The sequence below is a fragment of the Molothrus ater genome, chromosome 3 (assembly GCF_012460135.2).
Source record: "Molothrus ater isolate BHLD 08-10-18 breed brown headed cowbird chromosome 3, BPBGC_Mater_1.1, whole genome shotgun sequence".
NCBI lineage: Eukaryota > Metazoa > Chordata > Aves > Passeriformes > Icteridae > Molothrus > Molothrus ater.
The window spans coordinates 4,165,556-4,190,845 of record NC_050480.2 but is presented as its reverse complement, the minus strand read 5'-3'; the positions used below and the strand labels follow the sequence as shown (position 1 = coordinate 4,190,845).

General features: G+C 44.7%; 3 protein-coding genes and 1 long non-coding RNA gene across 5 annotated transcripts in view; 2 read left to right on the top strand and 2 right to left on the bottom strand.

The window, feature by feature from the left end:
• Positions 1-3,396, bottom strand: part of LOC118684549 (uncharacterized) — a 49,264-nt gene extending 45,868 nt beyond the window's left edge. The window contains exon 1 of the long non-coding RNA XR_008508263.1: positions 3,349-3,396. This is a non-coding gene — a long non-coding RNA (uncharacterized LOC118684549). The remainder of the gene's footprint in view (positions 1-3,348) is intronic.
• A 278-nt stretch (positions 3,397-3,674) lies between these two features.
• On the top strand, positions 3,675-5,298 carry RPS27A (ribosomal protein S27a). The gene is made up of 5 exons (XM_036380323.2): positions 3,675-3,811; positions 4,044-4,098; positions 4,293-4,378; positions 4,677-4,808; positions 5,120-5,298. Exons 1-5 carry the CDS (start codon positions 3,764-3,766, stop codon positions 5,267-5,269), a joined length of 471 nt encoding a protein of 156 aa, XP_036236216.1. The 5' UTR covers positions 3,675-3,763; the 3' UTR covers positions 5,270-5,298.
• A 180-nt stretch (positions 5,299-5,478) lies between these two features.
• Positions 5,479-15,461, bottom strand: MTIF2 (mitochondrial translational initiation factor 2). 2 transcript variants are annotated; one of them, XM_036380320.2, is made up of 14 exons: positions 15,333-15,461; positions 13,839-14,070; positions 13,251-13,356; positions 12,183-12,354; positions 11,861-12,021; positions 11,252-11,428; positions 10,713-10,852; positions 10,213-10,337; positions 9,255-9,459; positions 8,435-8,687; positions 7,617-7,757; positions 6,697-6,861; positions 6,426-6,566; positions 5,479-6,102 (listed from the first exon to the last, which is right to left on the bottom strand). In XM_036380320.2, exons 2-14 carry the CDS (start codon positions 14,061-14,063, stop codon positions 5,933-5,935), a joined length of 2,181 nt encoding a protein of 726 aa, XP_036236213.1. In that variant the 5' UTR covers positions 14,064-14,070; positions 15,333-15,461; the 3' UTR covers positions 5,479-5,932. The 2 variants fall into 2 exon arrangements, with proteins under 2 accessions (XP_036236213.1, XP_036236214.1); XM_036380321.2 differs by lacking the exon at positions 15,333-15,461 and adding an exon at positions 14,895-15,080.
• Positions 15,462-17,209: 1,748 nt separating this feature from the next.
• LOC118685378 (prolyl-tRNA synthetase associated domain-containing protein 1-like) lies at positions 17,210-18,371 on the top strand. Its single transcript, XM_036380880.2, has 2 exons — positions 17,210-17,294; positions 17,840-18,371. The coding sequence occupies exons 1-2, from the start codon at positions 17,214-17,216 to the stop codon at positions 18,275-18,277; spliced, it is 519 nt and encodes a 172-aa protein (XP_036236773.1). The 5' UTR covers positions 17,210-17,213; the 3' UTR covers positions 18,278-18,371.
• Positions 18,372-25,290: the final 6,919 nt, after the last annotated feature.

Here is a 25,290-nt window from a genome sequence, read left to right as displayed (position 1 = left end):
ATGGATATAAATATGTATCCATGTATAATATCCAACCATGGATACAAAGATGTATCCATGTATAATATCCAACCTTTTCCTTGAAAACATAGGTACAAAGGTGTATCCATGTATAATATCCAACCTTTTCCTTGAAAACATGGATACAAAGAACATTTTTTTCCTGTACATAGAAATGTCCTAGAATGACAATATTAAGAAGCACTAGAAGAGAAGATAACCTGAAAATTCTCCCATAAAATGGTCAGAAATATGGCCAGGAAATAAAATAAGAATTAAAAATGGTGCCATAACTAAGCAACAGCAGTCTAAGGAAGAGAACATGTAGAAGAAAGAAAAGGCCACATTTCAGCACTGGCAGGTAAATCTCAGGGGGCTGGAAGTCCTTAGAATCTATTGCTTTTCAAGTGAAATTACAGAAAATATAGCAACTGTGATTTGGGAAGGACTGATCTAATTAATCAATGGCTGGAAACAGGAGGGAGCTATTTTTGAGCAGCAGCTACTCAGCAGGCCATAGGAGATGAGTTAATGAACTAATTTGTGGGTCTGATACCCAGGGATTCCATCGGCAGTGAGATCTCAGCACCCAGAAATAGATCTTTGCATTATTGGGGTTTTCAACAGCATTTAATGCCCAGGTCCTTCCAGGACTTGGATTCTTTTGGAAAAGCCTCCAGCTGCACTTTTTGATCTGTGCACACAGAGACTGATTGAAAATTTGCTTGTCAGCTCTCACAACACACAGAACAGCTGAGCTCTGCAATTTCAGTTCCTTTAGAGAAAGGGCCAAGGAAGAACCTGTGAAAATGGATACAAAAGGACTCCACGTGCATGGCTGTCACAGCAAAAGGGTCTCCAAAAAACGTGTCCTGGAAGGGCTGCATTCAGTGTCATGTGTGAACTGGGATATCCCAAATTGCTACAGCACACAAACTGCTTTCCTTTCCAAAAACCCAAGTGACTCTTCAGCTGTTTCACCAGGGACATCACCAAATCCAAAACATGGCAGGGCAGGATAACCACAGTACCATTTCATCAATTCAGACTCAAAACCATTAAAGCCTTTGAAAAATAGCAATTAAAAAAAACCCCAAACAAAACAGTCACAAACTTTATCAACTAATATATTTATATGAAAAAATATTTTCTAAAACTGAGGATATTTTTTTAAGAACTGAACACATCCCCTCAGGCAGATAATTTTTATGAAACACCTTTTGCAGCATTAGTGAAATTCAGGTTTTCAAGTCAGCAATACATGAGCATTAGAAGCTGCCATATGCAAATAAAAGAAGACTGGAAACGTTTAAAAATACAAATGAAAGAAGCCAAAGACAAATTATCAATGCCTTAATTAACGTGTTTTGTACATATTTTAAACATTAATACATATTTTAAATATTAATAATTAAATTTTAAATGAAAATAAAAGAAGAATGGAAACGTTTAAAAATACAAATGAAAGAAGCCAAAGACAAATTATCAAATGTCTTAATTTGCACATATTTTAAATATTAATTCTAAAATTTTAAATGAAAATAAATTCTATTTTAAAAATAAAATTATTTTTTAAAAATTAATATTAATTAATGATATTTTCCTATAGTATAACAGAGCTGAGGGCTCAGATTCCAGAACTTTTAATCTCCTGTAAGAAAAAACTGCATTCCTTTAACCACTCTTGATTCTGGCAATAAACACCTCACATTCCCACTTGGCTGAAGTGAGGCTATCCTTGCATACAGTAACATACTGCATGATCCACTGATGTATTTTTGGATATGACATTTATAGAGAGAGAATGAACAGGAAAAGAACTTTCTGGAACACTCTAATAAGTATGGCATGAGGAAAATAAAATTAATAGAGAAAATAATGGAGCAGCTTCATGGTGCTGCTCTAAGATAACGAAAAACAGCCCCAAAAGCAAAGCAACATCATTCAAGGTGATGAAAATGTAGAAGTTTTCATTATGAGGCAGCCTCTAAATTCACCTGAGATTATTTAATCACCAATATAATTTAAAACTAAGGCAACCAGCACTTATTTGGACAGCTGGAACAGCATCTGTTTTCTCTGGGTGGGCACTGAATGTCCTTTGCACTTACAGCTGTGGAGAAGCAGGGAGCAGGGGCTGTGCATTTTAGTATCTTTAAATACCCATCCAACTCAAGGTTTAAAAGCAGAGCCAGCATCCCTTTTTCCTATCCATTCCCAAAACCTGGGATTTTGATTTAGTCTAGGCCTTTCCCATCTCAGTGTCTGAAGAAGGCAGACATGGGCAGGCAGGCAGGAGTCCCTCAGGAATTTCAGAAATTTCAGCAATAACCTTTGCACAGAAGGGCTGGTAATGCCAGCACAGGGCATGTGAGATAAATGTCATGGGTCTTTTCAGTATTGTTGATTTTCTCCTGGTTTAGGACAGCTTTATCATTTTAAAACTCCCATAAAGTTACAAAAAGCTGTTTTCAAGCATGAACCCTACTGTTATTCCTGGGATTAGGAATTCATTGTAGTGACCCTGACTCCTCTGCGGTGTTTACAGGAGCACAAAACCCAGCTGAAAATGTATCAACCCTTGATTTCTGTCACAACCAGTCTGCTTACACCAACTGGAGACAAAAACCCAGCAAACCACTTTTTACATACTGTCAAGTGCTCATTCACTTGACAATTATTTGTTATCTTACAAAATGCATTATTGTATACAATGTAACACTCCTCAGATAGCCCGTACCCAAAGCAGCCCACTTTCTTATTTTCTCACCAAAACACAGAAGGGTTGAAATTGTTTAAATGGCCTCAGCTGATTTATTCAAGCAGATCCCGATTCTGCTTTAGCTTTTCTCGTATTCAACTCACAAGCATAAAACCACCTAACAAATAATTTCCAAATCGTGACTCAGGGCTCCTTTATTCCCAATTTACCTACAGCTTTTCTAGTTTTAAAAATCTTTTCCCAGATATAAACCTGGAATTGATCTGGAGGAATCTGCAGGTGGCAAAGTGGCTGTGAGGCGTCTTTAAACTGCCTCCTCGAGAACCAGGACATCGAATTCTGGGATTTAGGCTGCAGAGAATCACAGAACCCCAGAATGGTTTGGATGGAAAAGGACCTCAAAGCTCCCCCGCTATGGACAGGGACACCTCCCACTAGACCAGGTTGCTCCAAGTCATGTCCAACCCGGCCTTGACAGAGACACAGGTAAATCAAAAACCTGCTAGCCCTAGAACAACAATTCCACCAACAGCCACCACAAAGCACAGAAAAACCGAGTCACACGGCCGGAGAACCCCGCCCTCATGGCGGCTCCTCCTCCTCCCCTCACGACAGCCCCGCCTCACCGGCCGTGGCGGCTCCTCCTCCTCCACCCCTCATGGCGGCCCCGCCTCACTCGTCACGGCAGCTCCTCCTCTTCCCCTCACGGCGGCCCCGCCTCACTCGTCACGTCGGCTCCTCCTCTTCCCCTCATGGCGGCTCCTCCTCCCCTCACGACTGCCACCGCGGTGCACTGTGGGAGCCGCAGTTCCCTCCCACTCCCCCTGTGCCGGGACTACATCTCCCAGCAGGCTCGGCCGCGGCCGCCGCTGGCGGGGCATGCCGGGAGTCGTAGTCCCGGCTCGCCACCCGCCCCCTCTGCGGCGCGCACGGAAACCCCGTGCGTGCGGGCGCGGCGCTCTCTCGGGCCGCCGCCGCCATTCCGCGAGCAGCGCGGGCAGCCCGCGCTCCGGCCCCGGCGTCCCCCGTGCCCGCCTCACCATGCAGATCTTCGTGAAGACCCTCACGGGGAAAACCATCACCCTCGAGGTGAGCCCCCCGCCTGCCGGTGCTCCGGAAGGCGGGGATATGGCGGCAGAGCCCGGGATGTGCGGGGAATCGCGGCCATGCGCTGCCTCGGGCGGCCCGGACCGCGCGGTGGGGCCCGGAATGGCCGTGGCAGCACCGGGCCTGTGCCGGGAGCACCTCGTGGTTGTTCGGCCTTGCTGGGATAACTAAAACGTGCAGCGCGTTTTGATTCTGTTGTTCTGTTTCGTACTAGGTTGAACCTTCTGATACTATAGAAAATGTAAAAGCGAAGATCCAGGATAAAGAGGGTGAGTTCTAAAGGCATTTATTGATTATTATATATTGATATCAATTAGTATATGTTATATACGTTATTCTGTCCTGCACTCTTGTGGATTGATGTGTGTCTTACACAGATATAATTTCCTGCAGCAATCTTAATTTTATTACAGCATGCTGTAGCTCACATCCCTCGTTTATCCCTGATTTCTGTCACCATCAGGCATCCCTCCGGATCAGCAGCGGCTGATCTTCGCTGGGAAGCAGCTGGAGGATGGACGCACACTGTCCGACTACAACATTCAGAAAGTGAGTAGGAAAGGCAGGACACAGCAGTGCAGTGCCCAGGAGCTGGCACGGGCAGAGCTCACCGAGATATGCTGCTGAGATTGAGAAATGTTTCTAATTCAGCCAAATTAAGGGATTGGAGTAGTGTTGGTGCTGGGAGTTTAGGATGCCACCTTAAGAAAAAATAATCCTTTTAGAGCTTTCCTATGTGCCTGGCACTTGAGATATACTTCCTCTAGGTAGATGGAAAAGTCCTGTTTAAATGCTGTAGTTGCTTTGAGAAAGCATTTTGAGTCTGTTTCATGTGCTTTACAAACAGGAATCAACCCTTCACCTGGTGCTGAGACTTCGTGGTGGTGCTAAGAAAAGGAAGAAGAAGTCTTACACAACTCCCAAGAAGAACAAGCATAAGAGAAAGAAGGTTAAGCTTGCAGTGCTCAAGTACTACAAGGTAGGTAGAATTAATTTGGAGGGGGGAACTTGATAAAAACTCAGCTCTCACCAGGGAGGGTGTGGAGCCTGTTGCTGGTCTGCACAGATTCTGGTGTATTTAATATTTAAACTCTTTCAATTTGCAAATATCCCATGTGTTAAATAAAAGACACATGACCTATTGCAGTTGGGCACTTCTGACACGTACCTCAAGAAGTCTGGTGTAGCTGCTATTACAACACCTATTATGCCAATGGAAAATACTCAAAATGATTATTGTTGCTGAAAGGAGGAGAGTGCATGTGAGCCATTGTCTGTTTGTCCTTCCAGGTGGATGAGAACGGCAAGATCAGCCGCCTGCGCCGGGAGTGCCCCTCGGAGGAGTGTGGGGCTGGAGTCTTCATGGCCAGCCACTTTGACAGGCACTACTGTGGCAAGTGCTGTCTGACATACTGCTTCAATAAGCCAGAAGACAAGTAAATGTACCAGACAATAAAAATCTGAACTTCTGTATGGCTGAAGGGTTTCTTTCTGTGGCGCTGCGTTTCCTCTCTGCTGATCAGTGAGAAAAATCTGGGCGGTGCTGCCAGCCAGCTAGGGTGAAATACTGAGTGGAAAACTGAAGCAGCAGTTGGATTTTAAGAATATTGGGCACCAGTTGTAAAAGGAAGAAAACCAACAGCCAAGCTAACCTTAGAAGTGGTCTTAACGTGAGACAGTTCTGATGTGGGAAAACAGCAGCTTCAGAGGTCCACAGTGGGTCAGTGCTAGAGAGTGGGGTGACATGGTGACAAAATGCAGCCAACACACTGAAATACTGTACAGCAGCACTGGGAGGGGAGGGAGGAGATGGCTCAGCTACTCTGGAGCCAAAAGATTGTCATCAGAAATATTTTACCACGCTGGTTTTACACACTCGAAGTGCTTGGAGTTACCCAAGTGATTTATCCCGTGTTCCAGTGAGGGCAGCTGGTTGCTTGACATGATGGAAGAGCAGAACATTTCAGGTATAAAATGTATCTGAAGTGCTCTGATGTAAAGAACAGCTCCCGTGCACCTCTGAAAGTTCATTTAATGTTAAGACTTAAAGGCCAGCCAGGATCATAATATATTGTCCTTTAGTGTTCACGTGTTAAAATGTCTTTAAAACCCTGGGTCCCAGGAAGTTGTCTGTTGCACTTCTTTTTCTTCATAACAGATAATTTCATCTCCAATACTGAACTCCAGATTTTTGTCCAAACTCAATCCACAATCCATTCCTGTTTTTATTACCTGGACATCATCTTTATGGTGCTTCAGTGATGACAAACATCCTGCGAAGAGAAAATGCATCAAAGAGAGGCCACCAGCAGCAGAGCAGAGCAATGGATTGGTTTGCCCTTCCATTAATTTGTGGCTCCACAGGGAAAGCAGGAAAATGTAGGGATGGGGGGTGCTTGTGGTTACTGGAAGGAACATCCTGAGATGCTCCTGCTTGCCCACTGGGAACAATAATACACTGGCATTTGGTGGCTTTTCTCTCCATCCTGGACAGAATTCAGCATTTCTCTAGGATCCTTTGCACTGACTTCCCAGGGAACTGGCAATATCTAAAAATACTAAGCACAAATCCACGTTTTGTGGCAATTCCACTCACCTTTCCAAATAACATCCCTGTTACGGATTAGCTTAAACTTCATTTTTCTGTCCAGCAGCCCCTTGTGCACTCTGCATCCAGCCACTGGAATTTTGTTTTTTCCTACTGTGACAGAGAAGGTGTCAAGAACAGAAGCTTCCCCTAAAATACAAAAAGTAAAGTTGAAGTCCACAGGAATAACAAACTGGCACGAGGTAGAAGCAGGCTGCATTTTATTGGGAGTGTAGAATTTGCCACGTTTTGAGGCAAAAATGTATCAATGAAAACTCACCTACTGTAGTCTCCACCACAGTTGGGGGCAGCCTGCTGTTCAGCTCATCCTTCAAGTCTTCTATAAGTTTGTAGATTATGTTGTGCAGTTTAATTTTTATTCCCTTTTTATCAGCCAGCTTTTTGATGCTTTCATTGGCTTTCACACTGAATCCAAATATTACACCTGAAAAATGAAACAACTGTCAAGTGCTGACTACAAGGGATCAGTCTTTGAGCAGTTAGAGTGAAATTCTGCAGCACAGGGTACATTTTATTCCTGCTTCTCTTTTAATGGGGAACCGTTTGCCTCTCCTGCTATGGCTCATGGACTGCTACAAACCTATCAAAATAAATGGCCCAAAAAAGCCCACAGAAGGTCCCTGATGACAGACTGCAGGTATCAAAGCAGAAAATAACACACACAGCTCATGTGAAGGAGACAGATCTCTCTTTTTGGGCTGGAAAACCAACAAGGTTGTCCAAACAAAGCTGGAAGTGAATCCTAAACGATTCTTGCCCAGCTGTGGCCACTGGCATGTGCAGTGACCTCATTCTCTGAGAATTATGGGGTATGAACAGCAACAACTGACTCGGTCCTAGATCCAGATGCCTCCCTGAGCAAAGAGAAAATTATTTTTGAACCTGCTTTTCTAGCTTTGCCCTGTGTGAGCATCATAAAGCAGCCTGAGTGAAGAGCCAGAGTTTAACCTGAACAACTGAATTTCTGGCAAGAACTTTTCCAGAGTCCTTCCATTTCTGTGAGACTTTGAGCCTCCTCTTCTGCACTGGTCTGATATTCAAGGAAACATTTTCAACATTCACAAAAATTTACCTTATTGATGCTGCTAACTATTATTGAGAAAGCAAAACCTGGCTGAGGCCTGTGCATTTCAGTAAGTCAGTAATTTCAAAACTGTAAAATGATTTTGAAACACCCACCATTAAACGTTTCAGCAAGGCTGATATCATTTTCACTGATGTCTCCCATTCCAAAGTAGACAATATCTAGTTTGCATTCATCCTCACAGTCATAGCTGTCCAGAATGTTCAGAATAGCTTCAACAGATCCATCCACATCACCTGCATGGATAAATGGAAATACTGCTGGCTTTGTGTAAGTCAAAGACACAAAAACACAACTAATGTCAACTCCACACTGTGCAACAGAAAGCCTTCTGACATCTGTCACTCTTACTATATTTTCAGTAATACGTTAAAACCCACCCAAAATGTCTGTTAATTTCAGAAATAAACTGGATAAATACAGAAGGGCCAGAGGCTCTGCATCTGCTCCACTGTCACATCAAGTTTGCAGGTTTTCAACTACAGTCACTGCTTGAGTATCACTAAGTGAGGTTAAACCAATTTCCTCCTGTCCCACTTCAATACATAATTGTTATTCTCCTCTATTTTGCTGGTGCCAAATGGTTATAGCTTGGGACTTTTTTTACATATACAGGATTTTATATATGTGTGTGTATATATATTGGGGTTTCTATGTATGGGTTTTACTCAGGAGCCCCTGGGTAAGTGCATTGAGCACGTTACGTTTTCCTGTTGCTCTGGCCCTGCTGGCAGCACATCCTCCTGACCAGTGGATGTTTTCTGATGGCCCTGCCCTTAGGAGAGAAGTTCAATAAGTTTTAAACTGATCGAACTTTTGGTAATAGGAGCTGGGGTTAGTTTAGAGCTCTGTCTCAGACTAACCATTTGAGAAGCACAGAACTAAAGGAGCAGCACACAGACATGGACAGCACCTTTAACTATTAAGGAGAGTGTGTTTTCATCCATCTCTGTCCTCTCCTTAGGCCTTGAGAACATCAGTTGCTTATTGGCCTTGTACAGCACTGCCTTCCTCTGTCTCCAGGTCAAGTGGGCCAGCTTCTGCTGCTGCTTCTCATATTCCACCCTGTGTTCCTTTTGCTTTGCTTCAATAACTTCCAGATCCTTCTTCATCTTCTCCTGTTGTTCAACATAGGTCCTCCAAGCCACAACTTCCTGTGCCCTTTGCTGGGCAGGAAGACAGAATCATTACCTTGAAAGCACTGCTTCAGAACACTGCAATTTCATCCTTTCACATCCCCTCTACAGGCTCACTCATTTTCCTTCACTTTTAACTATAGTTTTACTGCACAGATGGCAGAGAATGAGACAAGAGCTTTTCCTCCCTGAGCTACCACGTGACTCAAGGCCTATTTTTATAGTATCTCTGCATTGCAGAAGAAAATTATTGTTCATTCTTTCATGTGGTATTTTTCCAGCTCTCACAACACCCATCTCAAGTTGTATTTTATGCATTTTCTTTTTGTCAGGCAAGAGTTATGTCTTTCTCAAATTAAAACACTGATCTCCTCAAGTACTGGATTGTTCCAGTGGAGATGAGGACAGTCCAGCAGGGGAAAGGTGGAAAAGAAAGAGGCAAAATGCAAACCCTCATTCCTCTTCCAGAGCATCAGCTCAGGTCTCTTAATCCCCACGCTCAACCTTCCATGGGATTATCCAGGTGATTAAAAGCTCTCACTTATTTTGTCACTCAGCTCCTTCCCATCCTTGCAGCAGTGTGAGTTCTTTGTGTACCTCAGACTCTACTTCAAGGATTTCATCTCCTGCTGAAGGGCTTTCCTTCCAGCCCATGATTTCCACGGGGGTGCCTGGTGGGGCTGCATCCACAGCTTTGCCATTCTCATCGAACAGGAAACGCACTTTAGCCCAGGTCTTCCCTGCAACCAGAACACAGCCTTTCCTCAGAGTTCCTCTCTGGATGATGGCTGTGGTGAGTGGACTAGTGAAGAGCAGAGGAGAAAAATAACAGACAGAATTCAAGTGATGTTTCTCCCTGTCTTCACAGCCAGTGTAGGCACAACACAACCAGAACGGATTTGTGATCCATCACTGGCACAATGCAGAGTCCCAAGCGTCATCCATCAACTCCTGATTTATATTCCTGTGATGATTTACTAGAGCACTCACCAAATGTTTCAGTGAGTTAAAAAGCCCCAAAATCTGTACTGTGCTCTTCATTTCTGCAGATCAATCCAAAATCTGGCTTTTGGGAACCCAGCAACATGGTGATTTTACATATTAAGTGAAGCCCCACCAAAAAAACTCCAACCCCAAACAACAAATCCCAACAACCTTGTAGAACTCAGTTCATTTGTAAAGAGGACAGAACACACCTTATTCATAAACCTGCCAATGGACCAAGATACTTAAGGGTAGAATGTCACGTTACACAAAACTAGTCATGAATTTTGTATGTATTGACAGTTAAGTCATCATTCCTACTTTTTAAAAGACATTAAAAAACCCACTTAAGTTCTACCATTTGAAACGATTTCCTGTCACAGGATTTTCATTTCAGGGATGTGATGAGTTTTGCCCCACCGGTTTAGAACCTCTTGTGCTGCAGAGTAGTATTTCAAGGCTTTGGCTAGGAGCACTGCAAAGGAAGTGCTCTGCCTTTCCTTACTGAGGCACAGGTCCCTGCCCAGTGTGCCTGTGCTGTCACAAGGTGCAGAGGTGGCACTGGACTCACCCTTTCCCTTTGTCTTTCCGAGACTCAATGATGGTTCCCTCCACCAGCCCCGTGGCATCTGCCTTCAGCTCCAACATCTCTGCCAGAGCAACAGTTGCCTCTGCCAAAACCATCAGGTTTTCCCCCTGCATAAAGCCACACAAAACCACAGAGAATAAAGGAAGTGCCCAAGCAAAGTGAGATCAGAAGTCCAACCCTTGGTGCCAAATTCCCCCGCTGAAATGTGATGACATTCAACACCCAGGCAAGACTTCCAGACATCAGACACAAAACTGCTGGACTGAATTACCAGCAGAAAAATGAGATATTATTGCTTGCTGGAAGTCTGAGCCTCAAAATACATTTCAGTGTGTTTCAAATAATTCTGGCTCTTGCCTCATGGCAAGAGATCAAATACCAGGAAGAGAAGCATTTTATTTTCCAGGTGCCAAATAAAAATGCATTTCTCTGCACATATTAGACACCCATGAACATCATCATTTTTTCTACCACAATCTTACCTTGAGTGCAGAAATATTTACAGCCTGAACATCACCTCCAAACTCTTCACACACCACATCATGAGCCAGCAATTCCTTCTTTACTCTTTCAGGATCAGCTTCAGGTTTGTCACATTTATTAATGGCAAGGATAAGAGGAACTAAAAAGAGAACACACAAACTCAGCACCAACCTAACCAAAACCTGCTGCTACCACCAGAGCTGCTAGAAGAGGATAGAGCAAGTTATAGGCATTTAGAACAGCTCATCTCACTTGGTGCCTCTTCCTTGAGCAGCCATCAAGATCTGAGCTACCAGGAGGAAGCTGCAGGAGTTACCCATGTAGAGAAGGTAAAAAAACCCAAACAATGAACCTCTGTCTTGTTAAATATTCATATTTTAGGATCTTTTTGTATTACTGCAACATTCAGTACATTTCAAACATCACAGGGGATGATGAATGGGACGAGGACAGTCACTTCCCAAGTTCTGTGGATTCCAGCACAAGGAGGCTTTTTTGAGAGGTAAAAACAAGGTTCCCAAAACCCCCCACTCTGTACCTCCTGCATTTTTGGCGTGCTGGATGGACTCTATGGTTTGCTGCATCACTCCATCCTCTGCTGCCACCACCAGGATGACGATGTCGGTGACGTTGGTGCCCCTGGCCCGCATGGCTGAGAAGGCTGCGTGGCCAGGGGTGTCAAGGAAGGTGATCTTCTCCCCAGAAGGCATGTGCACTGTGACAAATGGTACAGCTCAACATCAGCACTTCAGCCAGCTTCATCTGATGTGCTGTACATCAAGCACCACCCCTTTGAGGGCATTTTAATAATAATGACAAGTTTTAGGCAGTCGGGGCATTTTAATAATAATGACATGTTTTAGAAAGTCAGGTAATTGTTGGCATGAAGGTCAAAGGTGCTGTTAAATCCTCAGGAACAAGAAAGTGTCCTGGGATCTTCCATAACCCCAGATCATTTAATATCAACTTGTGCAGACAATTAATCTCAAAGCTCTATGTCCAGAGTTATGACAGGTATCAGCAACAGACATTTTGTGTTATGGTTTCCTTTCTCACCATTTATGTGGCAACTTTCTTTCCCCAATGAACACAGCCTGAGATGGAGAGGAAATTGTGTTACAGCTGAGCAGGTGGACTTGGATCATACCAATAAAAGCTCCAATGTGTTGTGTGATGCCTCCTGCTTCCATGGCTGCCACCTGGGTTTTCCTCAGGCTGTCCAGCAGGGTTGTTTTGCCATGATCCACATGTCCCAGGATGGTGACAACTGGGGGCCGTGGGGTCAGCACTGCTGGGTCTGCAGGAGGTCTGTAATTGCAGCAAAAACAGGAGTTGTGAATGCCAAAAAAAATTCACTGGGCCACACCCAGCACAGCACTCAATGCCCCACAATCCAGGCTGCCTCCTCCCCAAACACCTGCAGAAAGGAATAGAATAAAAAGAGCCAAAAAGAGCAGCTCACAACTTGCCTCTTGACAGCATCTGTGTTTTTTCTTTCCTTTTCCTCTTTCAGCTTTGCTGATTTATACTTCATTCCTGATTTCTGAACAATCATCTTGATGTGGTCTTCACTTAAGACGGAATCTGGTTCTACTGAATCAAGGTTAATGTTTGTGTACAGCAGCACTTCATAAATATGATCTGCAGCAAACATAAACACATTTAATAATTACATCCACAAAAACATGTGGGACAAAAAAATCCAACCCACTTCATCAGACTTTTCCATATTTTTTTTGTGCTAATAAGTATTATCCACCAAGCAGTTTTCCTTTAGTCAGATTTATCTAGAAGTTGCCATTAATCTACATACTTGCAGAGAAGAACTTTTTGCAGAATTACTGAAAATTACTACTCTGTTAGCTGCTAGAATCTTATTTTCCACTCAGATATTCATGGCTTACTCTTCTACTAACTCCAAAAGAGAAAACAACTGAAACTCATCTAAAGCAAAGAGCAAAGGAGTGATTCAAGGAGGAAGGAAATTTGATAAATCCGATCACAGGCTCCGTTCTTTGGTTGTAGAAACACAGAACCTATCACAGTAGTCAAAAATTGTTAGAGGGAGCAATTCCAGACAAGTCTTGCCACTCCCAGTTAATCAAAGGACTGTTCTAATGAAACACAAGTTGCTCCTGAACACAAGATTCCTACTCCTACTCTGGATTTTGGGCTGAAGCTCTTTAGCCTCAACTTCTTAACGCATGGGGGTCCAGCTCTGACAGACCAGGTGCAGCATTTTCCTTCTGGAATAACTGAGCCCCTGGGAAGCATAGCCACAAGGAGCAGCCTTGCCTGGATCTGAGGCCTTTCTGCTGGAGAGGACAGACAGACAGACATGGCTTCTTCACATTTAAATGGCTGGCTGGTCATTTGGATGGCCCAACATCTTTTCTCTTTAGTCTGCACTGTGTCTCCCAACATTTCCTTTGGGATGGATCCAGAAGCACTCAGGCCACTGAAGCCACCTTCTCCTTTGTCACTGGTGGAAGGGGTGTGACAAATGTTGCTGTTTCTGACCCCAAAGCAGCTCTCACCTATGTCTTTGCCCATAGCTTGTGCCAGTTCCTCCACAGTCATCTTCTGCCTTATCTCCACTTCACCTTTTGTCAGGGGAATCTTCTTTTTCTTCTTTTTTGTCTCCTACATGGAATTAGACACAAACACAGAAATATAAACTAAGATATAACAAAGACAATATTAAAAAGACAATGGTCTCAAGCCGTATGAGGTAAACACATCTTCTTTACAGTAATACCAATTAATTACAATTAATGAATGAGTTAACACATCATAATGAACATTTCAAATGTGTAGCACGCTACTCTTAATCTTTTTGCATTTTTAATTTTTCAGAACAAGGACAAAAGCCAATAAAACAATTTCCATTTTTGTTTGCAATAATTTCCTCCAGTGTCAGCAAAAATTCATGATGTTACTGGTCTAAGTCATATTTGAGAGGGAATGGCAAAAAATTATGCATGAAGTACATTTTGTCTTACAGATTTATGGCAAGTCTCTATACTCATGAATAAAGCACTTTTTTTCCTTTTTAATTCAAATGTTCAAGCTGAGCTCTTGTACTTCCCACACAAACCCAGGGATTACTGGATGTCCTTAATTACCTCCTTTGTAGCTAGATGTCTGCACTGTGGTAAGGCAGCACTGATTAATCTGTGTTTTGGCCAGAGCTGTGGGTGCAGAGGGAGGGACCACATGGGAGATGCAGACAACTCCAGAGGCTTCCATCGTGCTCCACACACTTTCCTGGAGGACAGGGCACGCAGCTGCTGGCAGGCACCACGGAGCTGCACCAGATTTTCAAACCTCAGCAGCAACCCTTGGTTCATTTCCCCCCTGCAAACACAAAGCACACACTGAGGTCAGCCTCGAGGCTCAAAAATCCTCCTTCTCAGGACAAAGTGTTCAGGAACACGAGGCACCAGTGTTATGTTTCCAAACAGGCTTTTTAACACTGGCAAAATTAAACTGTTTAGGGACTGTTCCAGTTTTTCCATTTCTTTCTGTGCTTCACCTTTCTCCACTACTCCACTGCAGAAACATGGATCTACTAAGAGCTTACAGATCTTTCATCTTTCTCCACTGATCTCTGATTTAAACCATTAATTCCCCCATTGCATGTTCTTTGACGTCTCCTACAAAAACCCCACATTTGCACTCCTCATGCTATACCGACAGAATTACACAAGCGTCAGCCACCTCTCTAAGCCACCAAAACACACCAAATGCCATTTGGTGAGCATTTCAAAATGCAAAATGCCCTTTTCCTGAGCATTTCAAGACAAAAGCACCACTGAAAGACCACAGCACGGCAGTGACACCAGTGCTGACGTGTGCTCAGAGACCTCCAGTGAGGCTAAGCCCTGGCTCAGCTTCTGTCAGATCATCCCACATCTTGTTTTAACCATTTTAACTTTGGTTTGAGTCTTTTTGCCAATTATCCCGGACAACACCCTGAGCTGCTCCTGCTGCCAGAGCTGCCTGTTCTGCACTGGCACAGGGTGCCCAGAGAAGCTGTGGCTGCCACACCCCTGGAAGTGTCCAAGGCCAGCTTGGACGGGGCTCCCTGGGGCAGTGGAAGGTGTCGCTGCCCATGGCAGGGGGTGGAACAGGATGGTCTTTAAGGTCCCTTCCAACCCAAAGCACTCTGTGATTCTGACCTGCTTGGGGACGGACTCTCTGTTCGTTCCCTGTCCCCACTCAGAGGTGTCCTTGTGTCACCCTCCCAAAGGCAGGGAACGCTCTCGCTTCCTCCCAGAATGGTTGCGGGCCCTTTAAAACTTCCCTTGCACCCTGACTCCTGCAGCAAGCGAGCACATGACAAACTTAACCAACTAGACCCAGCTGTTCTGGTGGGGTTTTTAACCCTAAAGAGAACCGCAGAGGGGCTGAATCGGTAAAGCCGAGGGAGCCGCGGAGCTGCCACAGGACGCAGCACACACACACAAACAACACAAGGTCAAGGCCCGCTGGCCCAGCTCACAGCAGCGAATCCCAGCCAGGCTCTGCCTGCGGAAAACCCTTCCCGGCTCCCGGGGCGGAGCAGCGACATTCCCGCTCCTGCTGCTCTCCTGCCCATGGCTCTGCATGGTTAATACCTGCCAGCTGCAGCCCGCCCTCCCCGCGGGGACAGCGCCTTTCTCCGAGCCCCCGGGTGCAGGCCCTGACAGCCCGAGGAATGAAGGAGGGAAGGGAAGAAAGGGAAAAGGCTCCGCGTCCCCTCCGTGCCTCACGCCCGGCGCGCCGCTCTCTGCGCATGCGTCCCCAGGGGGTGCGAGGGAACCGCGCAGGCGCAGCTGCGACCCCAGGGCTGCCCGGCAGGGGGCGGGGCCTCGCCTCACGGGAGGCGGGAAAGGTCCTCAGGGGAGGCGGGACACGGACCCGTCACGGGACAGGGACTTTATGAATTTATGCCTATTCTAGGGTTTTGAAACTTATTTTTTTAAACATCTATTTATCTATCTACACACTTAAATCTGTTTTACTCCTCCTTGCCAGGAGACAGCAGCTTCCTCTCTGCAAAGCCCTCCCCACTCACATGCAAGCTAAAGCTTTAACGTCCCTGATTTTTACCTCCTCTCTAAAATAATGGAGTAGAGAAAACAAAAATGTAAGATGAAGCTCTACAAGTGAAAACTCCTTAATGTTACCTGGTTAATGCTGGTTGTAAAACCCAGGGATAATCCCAGGGGTCTGCCTGATGCTGTGGTGATCCCTGTAAATCCGGACACTGCAAATTGTGTGTGACAAGTAATGACCATAATTTCCTTCACATATCTGAGCTGTGTATTTCTCAAAAACAGATCACAATAATAAAAAAAAAAGTAATTAAATACCAAAAGTTGTGCAAAGCACATTAAGAGCAGTCAGTGTTCTAGCACAGAAGACATGCAGGGAAGGAAAGGCCACTACGAGGGCAACACATCTTGGGACTGACCTGAAAAGCGTTTTAATGCAAAAATAGATTTAGCCTGCGAAACAGTCATCAGAGTTTACTGCAAATCTGCTTTTTGAGTTGATCTTCCACTGGATGCTGTCTGGAAATCTTCCTGTGTGCTGCTGTAAGGCTCTGGGAATTAGCATGGGATTGTATTTTATCCGCATGTCTCTTCACTGCAGAGTCATACTGTTTTAATTTAAAGCTTATTACAGATCGCCTGTTATTCTGAAGGGCCAACTGGAAACAAATAATTATTGATGTCATAGGTCAGGACGATGGTTTGGGTTGTAGAAATATTTTCCAACTGTGTGGCCATTAATGTTTGGCTTTGTCCCTTAGTTGCAATTCCTGACTATTACTGGTTGATTAAAAAAAATACAAATGATGCAGTTTTTGTTTACAGGGTGTATGATGTATTTTGATTTTCTTTTTAGCTTTGACTTTTTCATAACTTTCTTATCTAGCAGCGTTTTCAGCAAAACTGTGGACAAGGAGCACGCCAGAACCTGAAATTAGAGTAAGAACACGTACAAACGGATTAATAGGTTAAATATCTGCTTGAAACCAACACTTGAACCAAACACAGCGTGTGTCGAAACAATGCGTAAATGTCGCTGTTTGGGAAGGAAATGGCTCTAAGGAACACGAAATGTATTGAACTGTGCGGGAGGGGAGGCTCGGGTGGGATGGGGATATATTACATCCACGGTCTGATCCGCAGGGGGTGTTCCTTAGCACAAACGAGCGGGATTTTGAGGGATTTGCCGGTTCTTTGGGGCAGGGCGCTGCCGGGGGCGGGCCCGGAGCGGGGCGGGCCCGGAGCGGGGCGGGCCCGGAGCGGGGCGGGCCCGGAGCGGGGCGGGCCCGGAGCGGGGCGGGCCCGGAGCGGGGCGGGCCCGGAGCGGGGCGGGCCCGGAGCGGGGCGGGCCCGGAGCGGGGCGGGCCCGGAGCGGGGCGGGCCCGGAGCGGGGCGGGCCCGGAGCGGGGCGGGCCCGGAGCGGGGCGGGCCCGGAGCGGGGCGGGCCCGGAGCGGGGCGCGATGGCGGCCGAGCTGCGGGAGGCGCTGGAGCGGCGGCTGCGGGACCTGGGCATCGCCACCGTCACCGCCGAGCACCCCCAGGTAGGAACCTCCTTAAAACCCGGCTATAAACCCCCACCTTGCCAGCGGAGCACGGCGGAATCAGGGCGGGATGAGGTCCACCCCCTGCGGCTTTAGCAGAAGTATCGGTGAGGAAGTTCTCGCAGGGCCTGGCAGAATGGTTGGGGACGTTTTTTGGTCGCTTTGACTCTGCCTCCAGGTCCACCCCCTTTTCCCCGGCGGCTCGCCCACTTCTTTTCCCTGAAGTCGGCGGCATCCAAGATGCTTTCCAAACTTCTACTCGCTCCTAGTTACAAGCCACGTCATTCCACGTGTGAGCGCTCCCAGCGCTGCCTTTAAAGCGAGGCATTGCTGCACACACGAGACAGAAACGATTCTGAGTGTGCCGGAGCAGTTTGTCACATTTTATTCGTGTTCTGTTAAAATTCCTTCGTAAAAGGGTACAGCTTTTAGGCCGAGTAGAACATTCAGCATTTTCTAAATACTTAACAAAAGATACCTGCCAGCACACGACTGGGAGTCTAATGGGATATAGAGTCTGACACCACACTGCTGCTGATTTCCAGGTGTTCACTGTTGAGGAAATGATGCCCCACGTCCAACACATGAAAGGAGCTCACAGTAAAAACCTGTTTCTCAAAGACAAAAAGAAGAAAGGGTTCTGGCTGGTGACCATCCTGCACGACAGGCAGGTCAATTTGAACGAACTTGGTAAAAAGCTGGGCGTTGGAAGCGGAAACCTCAGATTTGCTGACGAGAACGCCATGCTGGAAAAGCTGCGAGTGGGTCAGGGCTGTGCCACGCCGCTCGCCCTCTTCTGTGACCAGGGAGATGTGAGGCTGGTGCTGGACGCTGCCCTGCTCCAAGGGGGCCATGAAAAGGTGTATTTCCATCCAATGACAAATTCTGCAACCATGGGCTTAAGCCCCGATGACTTCCTGAAGTTTGTGAGATCAACAGGCCACGAGTCCATCATCGTACACTTCGATGAAGACATTAAGTAGAGGAAGTTCATTTTTCTACTGCTACTCATAGATTTTTATAGAGCAAAACTGGTGAAAAATCTCATTACAAATAAAACTTGAAAAAAATGGCTTACTCCTTTTTCATTTGTTTCAGTTATGTATTGTATAATCTGGTGAGAAAAATTTCTGCCTTTCAGTTATTGGAAGGTTAACAGTGTTCTTAAAAAGACATTTTGCAATCTACCACTAAGTAGCTAGTAAGTAGAAAAGGCATTCTTTAAATACTACTACAGTCTTTATCAGTAAATGGATAAAACTAGAATTTCCCAGGCATGGGACTGGCCTTGAAGGTTTTAACTTGACATCACTAGAAAAGAACAAATTGCAAGTTGTAGGACCTGTCAATACCTCCGGACAGAGTGACTGTCCCTGCACCCATTTATGCCCTACTACACATTGCTTTCTTTTTATTCTTTTTACCTAAAAAACCAACTCACCTACACTACAGGAAATGCATTTGATTGTCATTGTTCAATCACGGTGTGCTGAAGACAGAAGCAGCAGCAACTCCCTCAAGTCCAGTAAACATCCCATGGCAATGAGCACCCCCAAAACCCAAGGCCAGGGGAGCAGTGAGTGAGGGATGGAATCTGAGGGTGATGGGGGTGAAGGCTTTAGGATGCAGCCCAAGGAAAATGTCAGTACAAACAAAGCCTCCAGGGCAAGAGCATCAGCGCAGGCTGGGATGAACTGGAACCAGAACTGCAGGAGCACAAATTAAAAACATGTAAAAGCATTTGTGATCTTGGGTGAATGAACAATTACTATTAACCGAGTAGGAAAAATCACCATCTACAGTAAGGCAAGTTCTTCACTCACAGCCTTACCATGTTTCCTTCATCTGGAAGGATCTGGTACCTTTCTTGGAGCTCTGAGTGACAGAACCCTTCACCATCCAGCAGTTCCAGTTCTCCACCTCTGACACACAACCAACTGCATCTATCCTGGGAGTCATGTTCAGTGGGAAAGAAGTGACCAAAAGATGCTGCAGCTGTAGGAAGAGCACTAGAGAGATGTCCAGATACATGACATTTTATAGACTGAAGGGAACATCTGGTATTTAGGAATACTGGGTAGATGAATGAGCTCTGGACTGACAGATGCACCACTGAATTAGCTCCACATTGATACATTAGGATGTGTCTTTAAATGTAATATTTACCTTACTCTCTCTCTGCCATTCACTCTCCCTCCCCCTTCACGTTTTTTTTTATTGTGGTACCCCTAAATCCTTTATCATTTCCAAAAAAAAGAGTATTAGATTTGACTTGCCAAGGTTTTTAAATCTGGAATGTTTTAAATGTGACAAATGGTTTGAAGGATGTGCACAATCCTGGAATCTGCACTGCCTAAAGTGTGACTTAACTTCATCCTCAGAAGGGATCCTGAGACATATCTCAGCAAAAATATCTACCAGGCTTCAAATACTACACCTGGCAAATCTAGAATGATTTCTTTTTGTATTTACTTATGAAATCAGTCTCTTTTTTTTTTAGTAATAGTATCAAAATAGTGTACAGTTAAAAGCTACCCAGCTCTACACAAATCACACAGGACAAACTACACATGGTCCAGAAAAATTCTGCTACAGTTTTATCCGTTTCCTTCCAGAAGAAATACTCACTGCACACATCACCACGACACCAATACCCTTCCAGTAACATCAGTTTCCAGAAAAAAAGTGTGTATAAATATACACACACAAAATAAGAATAAAAATTATTTGGTTTGGCATTTTAATAACATCATTAATAAATGTATACAATGGCAAACATTAAAAAAATCAATATGTAAAGGAAATTACAGTTTTAAATAAGAGCTTTTTAAGTTCTGTTTCACACCTCGGTACATTCCTTTAAGGCAGTTTTATTAATATCAAAGCATTATTTACATATACATCATCAGCTACCCCTAAAAATCACACATGAGCTCCCTTTGTTAGGCTGCATCATGTACTGGACAAAATTTAGAAATAATAATAATAGGTGCTGGGAATGTTACTAAATCCTCAGAGCCTACCAGAAAAGTTAACAGAACATACACATTGTATGGCATGAGAACCTCCTCTGTAAGCTGGAACTGGCAGTGCTGGGGTTGGGATCGCTGGGGTACAAAGCTGCCATGTGCATCCCTGGCATTGGGAGCAGCAGGAACTGAGAGGCTGCTCCCAGGTTGAATTTGGTTTTTTATATTTCCCTTTAAGGGCACAGAGTGGGAAGGTTAAGAAAGGAAGAAGGAAAGGGGAATTGGCAGAGCACAGAGAGCCACCTGACTGCTCAAGTGCCAGGGAACTTCTCTGCAAAGCAAAGCAGCGGCTTGAGAGGAGCTGAGCTGGTCAGTGGAGCAGGAGGGGATCCCTGTGTGATGGAAAGGACACATCCAGCTCTGCTGAGGGCACTGACACTGCCCAGCAGTGCCCCACACACAGCAGTGTGTGCCAGAGTCGTGACAGTGACAGTCCCCAGACACAGCCACCCAGCAGGGATCCTGGCAGGGATCCTGGCAGCATTTGGCACTGCGGTTTCATCTCCTGCTTCAAGAGCATTTTTCTGTAACGTGACAAATGGCTCTGGCTGGGGGTGTGAGCTGCTCAGTCCTCTGTCAGCAGAGAGTGAGGAGAACCCAGGTCCTGAAAGGAGCTTGAACCTGCTGCCATTCAGAGTGAGGAGAGATCTTCCTGATCTTTATGGCCTTTGAATTGTCTGTCATACCCGCTATGCCCTTAGTACAGAGATCTCTTAGCCCATTTTATCACAAAGAAAATTTCAGAACAAACTCATTTTCAAGAAACAAACAGAAAATCTCCCCTTCTAAAGCTTACTGTGCATGCCTCTTTCTTCCCCTTTTTGAGAAGATTTCAAGCTTTTCAATCTGTTGAACTGCCTTCAGCAGTGGGGCTCACCTTCTGAGGAAGCTGCAGGTGACATTATGCACCTGCCTGTTGGGACACTCGGAGGTGACACAGGGAACTCAGCCCTTTACAAGAGGAACAGGAATGTGCTTACTGGCTTTAATAAAATAGAACAACTCATTTTGGGTCTCAGTTCCCATCAAATTCCTCTGAGCTCGCTGCAAATCTTTCCAGACAAATATATGCAACCACCAAATGTACCAATAATGTTTGTTGACTTTAATATAAATCAATAATGAACAAAATGTATCTAGTAAAAGATAACCTTAGAGGGAACTGATTGTAAAATGCATATGATATTATTTACATTTCTTTTTGCCATCAAGAAACCTCCTAAGCCACAATCAGCTCATGTCAAAAGACAAACAGTAAAAAAAAAAAATTAGTCAATACACAAACATCGTAAGATAGTCTTATCCTGGAAATGGCATTTGTGGAAAACAGCCTTCTATTAAAATAAAAGTTATAGAAAAAACATACCCGACAATTTCCTGTCAGAAACATCTGAACATACATATGCAGAGTAACTGGGGAATGTGAAAAACACAAAGGACAAACAATGTCTCTATAATACCATTATCCCATGACTCCCACTTCTGTTAGTTACCAAGCTTTTCCATGGATGTAAACAAATTTTTCTCTTGCAGTATGCAACAAAAATCAGCATAAACTTTCTTAAGAGCAATTTCATGCAGATTATGCTAACCAAATAAGGCAGTGAAGTGCCAGTAGCTGTGAGGTTTTTGTATCTGTATATACAGTCCATTTCAACAAAATTCTACAGCATTTCCTTTAGATTTACAGACGTAAATAGAAACTGCTAGTTTTGGGGGGTTTTGGCTAATTATTAGCAGAAGCTTAAGCAAATCAGTGGCTAATTTCAAAAACAGAAGATGAAAGAAGTTTTATTTTGATTTTTTTTCCCCTGGAGTAATTCTTGAGACCTTAAAATCCTTGGTCCTTAGGGAGATGAGAACTGTCCTTTATTCAGTAGATCTTAACAGTGCAATGTGCAATAATTCCTAAGACCATCTACACATTTTCGGCAGTAGACTCCAGTAGAGCTCCTTGATTCAAGGAAGGAAGGTAGGTAGGTAGGTTTTTATTTCTTGCCTGCTCTAGTCACGAAGAATGTAAAAAATTCCCTTAATTTTTATTAATGATTCCTACAGTCGCTGTCTTGTTACTTCAGATATAAAGGCTTCACACTGAGATACTGAAGGACACTTTTCTCTCTGTGTTCAGTCGAAAGGCAGAAAGAGAAAAGAGTGTAAGAAAAAGCTTCAAGTGTAGAGGCACAACACACAGAGTTCAGTCACTAACAGCACTAACAGCATGCACCAAAGGGGCTCAGGGAAGACGAGAAGAGGACAGAACACCAAAACCAAGCTTTATAAAAAGACAGATTCCATGGGGTACTGAATACTCTGAGTTTTGTTCAACTGTTCTTTCAGATTTACCTGTCCCTGTCCAAAAAACTGACTACAGTATTATTTCTTAACGGGATTTCTTTGAACTTTCTTCTGCAGGAGATTGGAAAAATAAAAATAAATGTCATTTTTACAGGCAAAAGGCTGAGCAGGACGAGGTTCCCTGCCTCTGGAAGAAGCTCTGGAGAGCCGCCGGCCCCGGGCTAAGGAGTGCGCGCGAGAGAAGCCAGGGAAGCAAGCAGGATTTACATCTGGTTAATGCAATGTGCTCTGGGGCTGGGATGGAATGCTGTTAGTTTGTTGTAAATGAAATTCATCTCATTTACAGGTTGGGCAGGAAACTCACCACTTGGCCCACAGCTCAGGTAGTGGGTAATAGAATTAGGAGCTTTGTTGCTCCCTAGACCTGCTTTTTGAATTTCTGCTTTCTGGGATAGCTTCCACATCTGCAGAGAAAAGCATTTCAGGTTATTCATTGTGCTTATCAGGACATAAAAAAAAACCCCTCATGCATTAAAACACATTCTACTCATCAGGAGAGCAAAAGGATACATGAACACTTCCTGGTTGTTTTTAGGAGGAAAGGACAGAGGAGAGGGACAGAAGAAACTCACTGCAAGTGCCTGCTCAGCTACACTCACTGACATTCATCTCATCATTTACAGCAGCCAGGTGTTATTCCTAAAGCCAGTCAGATATGGGTCACCTTTAGCTACACCAACCCTACAATTCTGCATGAACGGAAATAAAAAGCAATGATGAGGTGCAATCACAGCTGACTGACCCCAGCAGAGAACTTCTTTCATTGTGTTTTGACCTGCTGCACACCGACAGGAACGTTCACATTCAGCTCCACAAAGCACAGAACTGTCTTTGCATGCAACAGCTCCAACATGCAAAATGCAGATCTGAAGTCACCAGGCACTGAAAGCAAAGCATCAGGCAAACCCTGAGCCAGGCAAACCCTGAGCCAGGCAAACCTCAACTGTGAGCAAACGGCTGCGCCTGAACAACAAAACCTTTCTGGGCAGCAGCCACGTATTTCGTGTTTATCAGTACCATGCAAAGTCCTAACTCAGCACTGCCCAAGGCAGCAGGAGCCAAGGAATGAGCAAGGGCTCCATCCTGCCATGCACATGAGGCTGAGGAGCAGCAGGGATTGGGAACGGAAAGAATTTCATGGAAACTTGCACTACTCGAACATAAATAGACATCCACAAACATCCAAAAAGTGAAGGAAACAAAAAGATCCTTTTGTCCATGCCAACATTTTCTTTTTTTCATAAGTAACAAACAAATGTTGATAAGACATTATTCAGAGCCATTAAACACTCTCTTGCAGAACATTCTGCTGCTGCTGCTGAACTCAGTGGAACGAAACAAGTTATTCTCCTCAGACCTGAAATGCAATTCCGTGCAAATTTATAAATCAGAGCGGAGTGGCTTGAGCTGGACAAGGTTAGTCTCCAACTCCAGCAGGCTGGACACACTGGTGCTCCAGGACACTCCTGCCTGGCAATTCCAAAGCCCTTGGGGTTTAAGAGGGAAGCTGAGGACACTACTGGAGTTTTTGTAGGTGTGACTGTCTAAGAACCTAAGCAAGAGGAGGAGGCAATACCACACCTGAGGTTTCTGCAGCCAGAGTTATCTAAAGCAGCTGCACACCTTGTTCTGAGCAGTGGCTCTGCAGGGCACAGGGAAGAAAAGCCAGCCCCTGGCAGCACAGGATGAGTTTGTATTAAGGGCTCTCTCTAGGACTGCAATTCTTTAACCAACTTGCAAAATGCCTCGTGCACACATCACTTGGGATGCTGGTGCTCCTCACCTCCAACCTAATCCCAACACAGCTACAGATGAACTGAAGTCAAATGCATGACCCAAGACAGAACACTGGTCTTGCTCTGTGAGGGTAAATATGTGTGAAGTTGAGATTACAGAGATTTCTCATTATTTGGCTGCTGAGATAGTTCCAGAGGGAACACAGCAATAACTGACTGTGCCCAGTCCTGGGAGAAGTGAGAGATTTATCAGCCCAGTAAGAACGAGTGGTACAGACCTGGGGAAGGACTGTGTCACATCCTCCAACAGGCATTTTATTCTCCACAGACATTCAATATCCTCCCCTTGCTCCTGAACTGCAGGGCTTCCCATCCCAAATAAAACAGAGCCCTTCCAGACTCCCACATGGGATACCTGCTGCTCTTCCTTGGGAGCTATGCACTCACTGCCCCTCCCTAATTAAGCACTAAGGAATTAAAAGTTCAGCCCACACAGTGGTTCTGTGACTGCCACAAAACTGCTGGCAGAATGAATGCATTTGTACAAAACAGAATGTGACACTTGTTTTCAATATATATTTTCAATTTTAATTATTTTTCCTCTAGCTATACTGTCATTCCAATTTTTTATAACTGCCATAACCAATGTCCTCTTGCAAAGAAGTGCTCATGTCCAAAGCCTAGTGTAATTATAGCTTAAATCTGATACAATTTTAAACTCTGTTTGAATTTACCATTGAGAAGTTTCAAGCATGTGCAGAGACAGTGGCACATTAACTAGTTACTTTTCAACATTTCTCTTTAGCTGCTCATCTGGAATTTAAGGAGCTATTTGCTGAAGTATTCGTATCCTCCCATAACCTTGCAAACAAC